The following is an 11,176-nucleotide window of genomic DNA, read 5'->3' as shown; positions in this document are numbered from 1 at the left end:
CAACAACTTCATAGTTCTTGTAATCCCAAGAGTGGTTGGGAACTCGACAAATTGCTATCTTCCGTAGACGACAGTCACCATGATCGTATTTGAACGTATGTAGATCATTTGTGTGCTCGACCTCAGGGCAGTCTGTGATTTTTGGAAGTGGAACCCAGTGACGAGTGTACACATTCACAAGTTCCCACTCGCAGTTATACCCAATATAAACAACCCAATCTCCATTTGCGTCTGCCCAAGCCTTACCCTTAAGCGATGGCATCTTAACATCACACGTATCATTATCAAGCGGCATCAACTTGCACAAGGCGAGGCTTCTATCGTCCCCACGCCGGCGACCAGCGTCATGGCGAAGAAGATATATAGGCGAGATCAAACCGCTCCTGAACCCTTGGGTTCTTTGCAATGTTGTTATTTGTTGAGTCGAGAATGGACTTGAAAGAACCTGCCATGCTAGCCGAGGTGATGACGTCACACAGATCAATGAGTTCCTCCACCACGTCATCTTTCAGATCGGGGCAAGAATAGCGGGGTCGTTTCCGGCCTGTTCCCTCCATGGAGAAGACGGTCGAACAATGGCAGAAGGAAGGGTGAAGGCAAATGGAGGGAGGAAGAGTGTGCGACAACAGTTCCAAATCGAGAGGGAAAGGCGAAGAGGCGGTGGACGGTTGCCACGGTACACTGACGACAAGGCCGAGTGAACCGCATGCCATACATCGCACACACCTTGATCTGGTGACCGTTTCTTTTGTGTTGCCTAATCACAAACAGTTCATCCGAGTGAACCGTATGCTGTATATCGCACACACCTTCATCTAGCTGCCCATTTCTTTTATTTCTCCTCATCACAAACAGTTAATTAAACTGAACTGTATGCCCTGCATCGCACACGCAACTAAAATCCGAACTGTGTTTGATGCATCCGTCATCGCAAACGTTCTGCACCTTTTTTGACGGGTTTTTTACACCATCGTTTGCGATTATTGCATCGCACACAGCTTCGTCGAAGGGTCTCTGATCGTAGTGTCGCGTTAGCAGCATCCTGCAGTAGTGTAGATTAGGAGAAGGATCCCATCGGTTTAAGCTAACGCTCTCTACAAGGTAGATGGGGTCCGTCTAACTGTTGATCCTAATGCGATGCTGAGAAAACAGAGACCATCTCCACCGCCAACTGTCGCAAGGTCAGTCTCCTCACTGCTGGAGACCCCAAGATGCAGTCACGGACTACCTTGCTAATGGCATATGCCTGCCTGTTGGAATATATTGTCCACCTCCCTCCATCAGTTCGGACTTTTGGATGAGTTGGCTGGAGCATGAATTTAATATGATATCAGAGCCAAGAGGTCTTGAGTTCAAGACCCTACCAACGCAGTATTAAATAAAAACGATTTTACGGCCTACATCGATCCCAGGTCTGCCCATCGCGCAATGTCACCTGACGCATGCCGAATGAGCCACCGCTAGAGTGGTAGAAATGCAGCCATCGCCGCGTCCTTGGCTTGCCAACCGAGGCCAAGGCCAAGACGTCCTCTTCTCGTGGTGCAGTGGGGGCTCCTCTCTCCTCTCGGGGCCTGCGTGCAGTGGCCGGACGTGTGTTGGGTCTTTGGATTTTGAGGTGATGCGGTCGTGTCTGGCTCCAGGTGAAATCCTTGTAAAAAATTCTGTTGATGGTGGTGACAGCATTGCTGGGATGTCTAGTTCATCCAACTCCCTCTCTCTAGGCGTAAGCCGATCTGGTTTTGCTAGATTAGACGGCGTTGTCACTACCTTTTTGGAGGCGTCGTCCTGAAAACCATGACTATTGGTGGTAACTAACGGCTCATGTTTGGGAAACATATGCCATGGCGTCGTCTGCGTTGGTGGCACACAGGTGCCGTGGCGTTGCCTCGGCCTCGTGACCCTTCAAGTGAGTCCCACGACACCACCTGTGTCGTGGCGTTATGCAGTCTCAGAGCCTTTGGATTGTGTCAACGGTGCAGTGTTGTGGTTTGATCACAGCTGACCGATGCTGTTTGATTACACCAGCGTTGCTCTCTGTTGTGTCGATAGGCTGCAAAGCTTTATCCCCCCACCTTCCCATTCTCTATAAATATTCCAAAATTCATGGATGTACTGGCTAGGCAAATAGCAGGACAGGAGAAGAAATGCAACTAAAGCAGCTATCAAATGGTGGGGTGTCACATATCAGATTCAGATTGCACAAAATTCCCCACTGGAAAGAAGGCCTGGTTCAGACTTCAAAGAAGCTACGCATCCCAAAAAATTTGGTGAACATACGTCGTGGCAATTCACACATCCACTTTTGAGTAAAGAACCTCGTAAAGAGCCCGTGCTTTCAAGTACAAGGAATTACAGGCACCTAACTCCGAAGAATGCGGCTGATTGTGTAGTAGCAGAAGCTCCATGTGGTTTTCAGGACAAGGAAAATTGGGAATAAATTGTGCCAGTATATGTGTATCTTCTTGTCTACTTCACGTATGTGTAACTATGTGGGAACCAGCTTTCCAGGAGAGATTTCTTGATCCTCAGAACTAGGGCAAAGAGACCATAACAAGGGAAGTGAAGCAATGCCACCACCAAGTACCTGCATGGGTACAGTTTTTTAAGATCGCAGTTTGAGGCAGAAAGGTTACAAGTTCAAACAGTAATGGAGATTATATGTTAAAAAGAACTATAATTAAGTATCTCGAAAGGATTTTGAACCAATCGAAATTTATGCAAGAACCTAAAACAGTAATCAGGTTATGAAGCTGTTCAGAATTCTGTTGACTAGTCTTCTTGATCATCTATCCAAAAATGGTTGACCCCAAAATGTATCCCCAAGAAACAACCATAGTCTGGATTGATGTTTAAGGCAAACCAGTAAGGAAATCTATCAACTGCGGTCAATCTAAGTTCATTCTTGACTTATGCATGCTAGGTATGTACCATGCCCAGTCTAGATTGTATACAAAGGTACTAATTCATTAATGAAGCAGCTGCACATGGAAGAATAGCACTACAAAAGTACTTTCGTCAAGCAGAGCTTACCAGACAGGTGCTCGAGGGTATGTCAAGTCTAGGAATGGGTAAGGCCACCTGGAAAAATAGTATAACATAAACACAAGAATATTTTTTCCACGATTAAGATTCAATATAATAAAGGGAGATGTAAGTAAAAGTATTACCAAATCGACACATTAGCATGGATAATCCACTGAACACTGACGAAAAGGCCTGTCCAGAGCATGAAATATGATATTCTAAACCACGGAAAACGCTGCAATTTTAGATTAAACAATCAATATAAAGATCAGAAGATTGTGGTATGGATTGATATATTCAGGCACAAGACATTTACCAGGCTATTCAAAGCAGTATCACCAATTATGAAGAGAGCATTGAGTGAATGTGTTCCAATCAGCAACTGCAGTATGCAATCACAAAATAGTAGTAAGACATGCAGCAAAGAATATGTTCACCATCGTTAGCACAGCTCCAAACCACCAACAAAATATCACAATTTGCAGAACCCACAACCCAAAGCCATACACAATCATATGGACTAGCTCAATAACCAGAATGGAACTAGAGGGGTCCTATTTAGACTTCTATGTATTATGGTTTTAGAGTAAATTCAGAATAAAATATACAATAATGAAGTAAATGATACAAATCATAGTTTTGGTTATCAAAAAAGTGGCAACAATTCTTCCCATTTCTTTGGACTAACAAATAACTTAAAAGGTCCCAGAGAATACAGTTTGAAAATCTGTGATCGAAAACTCACAAAATTCATTTGATACTGATTCCGGGCAAGAAAAGGGTAGAGAATGAACCAAAACACCATATCCGTAAGCATCACAGCACCTGCATTTGTCTGAAAACAAGCATATCAAAATCGGGGCGCAACAAACACCAAATCCCTAATCATCACCATTCATCGGCCGGCCACAGTTCATAATGCTTTCAGTCAAAGAAAAGCTATAATAATGTAAAATAATTACATGTCAAGCAATTACACTTTCAGATTATGTTATTTGTTTTTTCAATCAATCACAACACACCTACCGTTCAGCAGTTAAAACTCAGAAAATCATTTGCACTTTGTATTTAAATATATATGATGAATTACCTGAAACATAATCTGGAACAGATAACCCCAAAATCCTGCAATTTCCCGGCCATCATGTGTTTTATTGAAACAAGATCTTTTGATGGAATCGTCGTATGTACTTTCCCCCGTTGGAGCAATGATATAAGAGCCATGATCTCCATCAGATTTATCCGTCTTGCAAGCGTACCGATAACATCCATAGATCGAAAGCACCGAACCAAGCTAAAGATGAAGAAGGTGCACGTTAGAGGTATCACCTAGTAAGTGCCAGCAAAATAGGCAATGAGCAAGCATGTGGATACAACAAATTGCATGTTATACAATCAAAAAACATTTTATATTGGTCATTTGTTCAAATTCTGGCAGAACATGTTGTTGTCATTCTCGTGTGTAGGTAAGAATAAGTGGTCACAATGAGTTTACTGTAGCAAACAACATACCCCAAAGTACAAGGTGACAAGCAAGAAGGTCCACCTGTCAAATGTAGAGAACAAACGAAATCAAATAATGTTCTGAATATTACTTTGTACCAAATGGAGACTTTGCGTTATCTTTCAGTTGTTGTTAGCGAAACTTCACAGGCAGTAATACGAGGAAGGATGAAGTAGCTTACTGAGTGTAGTAAAGGAAGACGGTCCATCCATCGACAATAACATCAGAGACAAGCACTGAAGCCATGAACAAGAATGACACAAGGCGAAAAGCCAGCAGCCAAGCGGGATGGATCTCCTCAAGGCACGGCTTCCAGCAGTCTTCAAGATACACAACTCCGGGTCCGATCTTGGGCCGCGCCTCCTCTCTGTCGACCCCCTCCTCATTGCCGGCCGGCGAACTGGGTCCCTCGTACTTCCAGATCAAGTAGCAGGCCAGGGCCATGCAGGAGTAGACCCAGGTCGCGCAGAGCAGGAACCTCCAGTTGAGCCAGTAGCCCGGGTCAGTGGTGTCCATGACCATGGCTGATTGCAATGCTACGACCAAATTGACAACATGTTTTGTCAGGCTTTTTTCTATAAAATTCGATTCTAATACCATACTTGTGGATGTGACCAAGAGAAAAGCCATTTTCCCCTGTTCCATGCCGACAAAGGGAGATATTTGCCGAACAGTGAAAGAAAAAGGAGAATGGAATCAGGTGGTACCCCACGGGAAAGGCAAAGACGAAGCTCTGCGCCATGATTCCGTGATCCAATCCACGCGCACGCCCACACGGAACACAAGAACAGTAACAGCGGGCATCAAGAAGCCTCGCGCGCAGGGGGAGACAGAGAGAGGGGGGAGCAGAGCAGAGCTAATTACCAGTGCAGACCCGCACGCAGCGGGCGCCTCCTCTCCGACGAGAAGAAGAGTGGTTCGCTCCGCCTTCTCCAAGCTCCCGCCTCCCTATCTCTCCAGCTCCGCCCGATTGCCGCTGTCATCAGATCGGAGAAACGCGTGCGCATCAGTACAGCGCGAATCATAAATGCTGGGGACAGGACCAGGGGGGGCGTGGATCGATCTTTACCCGTGCTCCGGTCTCCCTCTCAGGTCGCCGGCGCCGCGGACGGAGGGAGGGATCTCCGGAAGCGTCGGGGGGGCGGGAGTCGTGGACTGGTGTCCCGTCTACCAGTCTCACTTCGCTCGCTCGCGGCCACAGACAGGAGTCGGCGGCTGTGGGTGTGGGGGGGAGTGAACAAAGAGGGAGGCCGGCCGTGGGGAGCCACGTATCGGGTGTCTGATTCCAGGGTGCTCCACGGTGGTGGCGATGTGGTGGACCCGGCGACATCTCCGCTTCTCCCTCCGAGTTGGCGTGGGTGACTCGTCGGCAGGAGTCGTTTGCTTGTGCCGTTTTGTCTTTGCCACCCGGGGCAGTCGCAAATCGCCAAACAGTGTCCGCACGTAACACACAAATCGCTAACGTCCACGGGGTTTGTGGCTAAACAAGTGTCACCAAGGAAGAGACGAATTTGGGAGTGTATCCAATTGGCACTTGATTAAGAATCAAATGAGTTTCTTTCATTCTAGAAGCGTAGGCCGCGCCTCCGAGGCCTTTAGGTCTTAATAATAATTCATATTTTTTGGTGCAATCTGCCGACCTGAATACACCACGCAACACTTGCAAACACTCGCAGCAGAATCAATAGAGTTGCACCTTGTGTCATGTTGCAGTAAGAACAATCAACGACGACATAATACATTGTTAGTCGCTTGTATTTGTTTTGTAAATCAAAAATGGTGATTTATCAATCATTGTTGGCAACTTGCATATATGCTAATCATGAAAGTTGAAGCATACCCAGTGGCGGAGCTAGCAGAGAATGCCGGGGGGCAGAGCATAAAATATGATTGTTTGGGGGGGCTAGTGACTACTTTTTTCTTCAATCTTAGCCCCGACAAAAGCAATCCTTCACTGTTTTCTCTAATCTTTGGGGGGGGGGGGGGGGGGGGGGGCACAGCCCCCCAGAAGTGTACATAGCTCCGCCATTGAGTATAACACGAACTCAAATCATAGTGTTCCAAAGATGGTTCGCTGTCAGATACTTGCCCTCTGCTGTTGGATCTCCATGCAGATTTTCATTTGGGTACAAGGTTCAAGTTCAAAGCTTTCTCGCCAAAGTCTGAAGAGTTTTACTGAGAATGTCAATGCAGCGTGAAACTCGATCCAACCTTCTGGGAACCTTTTGTTGTGCAGAACAATAAACTACGTGCCACGGGGAAGTGCTTATAACGTTGGAGCGATAAATGGATTTGGTAATATGAGCCTACAGATTTCAATCACTCTGGAAGTCATTTATCGGGCTGGATGTTGTTACAAATTATAGGGCACTGCCACCCTAAAAAAATTATAGGGCACTGTCTAGTGGGGAGGTGGCCCTGTTGCACAAGAAGCTTTTGGGGCTCTGTTCACTGGAGCGGACAATCGCGAGACAACGTTCGAGGCTGCTCTACCTGAGAGAAGGGGACGCTAGCACAAAGTTTTTCATTGACATGCTCGCCACTATGAGAGGAGGGACACCATCATGACCTTGCACCATAATGAAGAAATCCTCACGGGTCGGGCTATGCGGTGAGCAATTGTTGCCAATAAAATTAATCATGCCGCACAGATCATCCAGGAGCATGCTTAGAAGATAGATCATGAGATTACCACTAGACATGTAGTCCCTCGCAGCGGAACAAGAGTCAGAGCAGCGCGTCCCAGAGTCCTCTTCATCACCGATCTCCCACGTACAGTCAATCGCCAGATGCCTCAAACAGGCTCGTCTGAGCCATGGAAGCGCACTTCCTCTAATGGTATCAACACGTACAAGAGTAACGTCGGGCGGCAGAGTGTAGGTCTCTTCGCATTGCCCGAGCATGGAGAAGTGGCTAGGTGCAACTCTTGTAGTTATAGGCGCCAGACCAACCTTTGATCCAATTTCGATCAATCGATTACCTCGCACCGCGGTATCCCTCCACTTATATAGACATCCCATCATGGACTCAACACTTGAGACCCATTTGGACTCTAGATGCCCAAAGGTCTACTCGGCCCCTGGTTGGATCACATCCGACTAGCAAAAGTCTGATCCGACCTCGTAGGTCACTTCCCTTACATGAGTGATAACGGTGTCCCAGTCGGGAGGAGGGGGGAGGGTCTCTCATCAAATCGTCTCCTGGCCTGGTGGTCCGGGCCGAGGACCCCATATTAGTGGGCCACACCAGACGGCCCATGGTGTATCAATGGGAGGCTCCCGAAGGCTTGTTGTGTACTCTAAGAAGTAGAATCGTCGATACCGATGAGCGGCTTAATTATGAAGTCGAGGGGAAGCGCGTTGGAAACATACAAATACAAGTTGGGACTCCGGATGTCACCAAGTGGGCTTGCGAGCCGGGTGGCGCTTACACTGCCCGATCAGCGTATGCAGCGTTGTTCATGGAAAGACAGCTTGCCCCCACGGCTGATTTCACGTGGAAGTCTAGAGCCCCCCTGCAGTGCCGGTTCTTTGTTTGGCTCGCCATGAAGAACCGTTGTTGGACCTCCGATCGTTTGGCTAGACGTGGACTGCCGCATCAGGATACTTGCATACTTTGCAACCAGAAGGATGAAACCATGAGTCATATCATGTTGCAGTGCGTCTTCTCGAGAGCCTTCTGGCTATAGCTGTGCACGGCTCTGGACAAGCCGGACTGGACCCCCGCGCAGACAAGCACCCTCCCTGTTTGGATCTTGGGCAAGTGCATACAAGGCATGCATGACAAGGATCTGCGAGCTTTGCTCACACTGGCCTTTTGGGAGTTGTGGAAGCACCAGATCGGTATAGTTTGCGGTGAGTCGCCATCTTTGCAGCGGTTGCTAGGCAGGGTTCTTGTTGACGGTAGAACTTGGAGGACGGTGGGATTGTTGAGAACACCGGGTTTAGATATCTTCTTCTCACGGATTCAAATGTGGGTGTCGAATGAGACGTAGATTTATGTGTTAGTGTGGAGTAGACGGGTGTGTTGTAACACCGTCGTGGAGGGGCTCTTGTACCCTTTTTTCTCTCTCAATATATATGATACCCATGCTATGCGTAACCGAGAAGAAGAAAATGTCGAGGGGGAGCGCTGTGTTGAGAAACTGGTGTGTGTGCTACGGACCGCGCGGCCGCTAGCGTCGGCCATGGGCAACGGGTAAGGGCGGCTAGGGTGGAACGAGATCCTCTAATGTAGGTTGAAACTATTGCCGAGGGACGTCCTTCTGGCATCACCGTTCAGCAGCCATCCGACGGCAGCAAGTGGGAACCAGGGAAACAGAGTTAGAAAGCAGCGGAATGCCAGCCTAGAAGAGATACGGCCCAGTCCAGAAAAGAAAAATACATCCATCTGTTTACTCCCCGTCGTCGTTCGCTCGACATCGCCTGCGCTCGCCATTGCCATGACGGTGCGTAACCCTAGCTCCGCCGCAGGTGAGAGAGCAATCGCCGCTGCCATTTCCACACCTGCGAGGGAGTGCGACCGCTACCGCCGCCTGGGTCAGCGCAAGAGGGAGAGTCGCTGGCAATGCCATGGCCGCCACCACCGCGTGTCTGCACCATGCCGTCGGGCTCGCGACCGTTGCAGGAGGTGCCAAGTATGTGCCGCGTGTAGGAATTTGTGGCTTGCAATATTTTTATATGTCCACTACATTATTATACTCCCGGAATAAAAACCTCACTGTGGAAGTATTCATGGAAATAACCGGGAATACTTGATGTGGAATTGTACTTAAGAAAATATACTTAAGAAAGCCGGTACGGCTATACTAGAATACAAAACACAGTTTATATGAATACACTGGAATTATACCCGGAAACAGTATAGAGCGGAATGCCAGGTTGTCCGTAGGATTGGCTCTATGGATTGTTAAAGCCTGCGAGTTTGATTTTGAATTCAAACTCGGCGCATGACTCACACATGCGTGTATGGGACCAAATTGATTAACGGTATTTGGACTCGGTAACTGGTTGTTAATTATTCTGGTTGGTTTGACAAGTCACGAGTCCTAACTGAAAACAAATTGAAATATCTGGAACTTGAAGTCTATATAAGGTCCCACCCTCTAGTCTTAATATGCATTGTGAGCGGCATCATCGATAAGGCAGAGGAATAGAGGTAGGCTGTTTAGCTCCAAAAACCTAATTTTTTCTAACATTGGCGTCTGAGCCGGTTAGGGTTAACGACGTTGTCGTCAACTCGATTCGATCCATAATCAATTCCGCTGCTTACTCTGCCGATTCGATCGTGGTCAACTGATACATGGGCAATCTAAACCAAGGTTAGCTTGGGAATCAAACTAGATCGATCTGTTGTGTGCTTCGTCAAGATGCCTTGCTGCAGATCCATCATAGAGCTCCGCCGCTCACAAGTCGATCCGGAATTCCCGATTGATTTGCTCGCTCCAAGTCACCGACTCCGCCCGAGGCCCGATCTCCAGCCGCCCCTCCGCCTGCAGCTCACGTTGAGCAGCTAGCAGTCCGCGCTGGTGCCGATCGTCATCGTCGTCCGCTGAATCACCTGACCCCAAGTCGCTGACCTCGCTCTGTTTACTCGTCTGCTTCTAGCCATCCACCTCGACGGGTCATCAGGTACATGAGCTACTCCCTCCTTTCCGGTTTATAGGGCTCAATTCAAAAATCTCACCAATCAAGGTAGATGGTGGTGGTGGAATACTTTTTGTAATTTGCAAAAGCATCCAATTAATGCTCTTGTTTTTCTCAAAAATTTATGTTTATCAATGTATTAATTGCAATGCATACATGCATAAAATACATGCATTGGTCAATTTTCTCTTTAATATTTGCATGTAATTATTTAATGCACCTTAGAATCTGAACTTGTGATGGGGAACAATCAAATTGCGCGTTATAAAATGAAAAAACTAAGAATTTGAGATAAACCCTATAAACCGAAAAGGAGGGAGTAGTCGCCAAGGGCTGCTCGGAATTTGTCAGGCTCATGACCTGCTACTGCTCAACACCATCGAAGGATTTTTTTTCTATCTCTCTCCACTGAACTTTGTGGATAGATGGCCTCCAGATGGCACAAAATACACTGTTTCTGCTCATGGTTGAGGATATTTACTATGTGATTTACTGCCGAGCCTGCAGATCCCCGTTAATGATGCTAGTGATGAGGAATTAATTCTTCACACATGTGACCTTCATCTACCACTTAGATTGAGGAAGGAGAGTGTAGATAATCTCTCGCCACTGCGGAACAAGCAGGAAGCTTGTTTGTTGCTGTTGCAGGTACAGTACTACTTGGATGTTCAGACGAATTGATGAACTGAGTCAGCTATAGGCGCCTTGCTCCTACTACTAGTACTACTTGCATGAGGAATTGGGATTTCTTTGCCGATATCTACAGATTGGTAACACTTCTCTCGCAATGATTTTTTAAGGGGTTAGTTCCCACGGAATTTTTTTCGGTTCGGGAAAGATAAATCATGTTATTTGTTTTTGCGGAGAAAACTAACCGGAAAAGACCAAAATTCAAATGCCATTATTGTGGATATAAAATGGCTACTTATGTCATGATCATCGTATGGTTCTTTCATTCCTGAATATGAGAGGACACAGACTGTGTGGAAAATTACGTGCAATC

General features: G+C 47.0%; 1 protein-coding gene across 1 annotated transcript; it reads right to left on the bottom strand.

Moving 5' to 3' along the window:
- Positions 1 to 2,145: 2,145 nt before the first annotated feature.
- On the bottom strand, positions 2,146 to 5,871 carry LOC109738719 (uncharacterized). The gene is made up of 10 exons (XM_020297805.3): positions 5,598 to 5,871; positions 5,393 to 5,504; positions 4,710 to 5,064; positions 4,537 to 4,570; positions 4,115 to 4,318; positions 3,770 to 3,859; positions 3,341 to 3,406; positions 3,168 to 3,259; positions 3,031 to 3,078; positions 2,146 to 2,584 (listed from the first exon to the last, which is right to left on the bottom strand). The coding sequence occupies exons 1-10, from the start codon at positions 5,856 to 5,858 to the stop codon at positions 2,467 to 2,469; spliced, it is 1,380 nt and encodes a 459-aa protein (XP_020153394.2). The 5' UTR covers positions 5,859 to 5,871; the 3' UTR covers positions 2,146 to 2,466.
- Positions 5,872 to 11,176: the final 5,305 nt, after the last annotated feature.

The sequence above is a fragment of the Aegilops tauschii genome, chromosome 3, assembly GCF_002575655.3.
Source record: "Aegilops tauschii subsp. strangulata cultivar AL8/78 chromosome 3, Aet v6.0, whole genome shotgun sequence".
Classification (NCBI taxonomy): domain Eukaryota; kingdom Viridiplantae; phylum Streptophyta; class Magnoliopsida; order Poales; family Poaceae; genus Aegilops; species Aegilops tauschii.
Note: the sequence above shows the minus strand (reverse complement) of the source record. Positions and strands in the feature narration are given on the sequence as shown.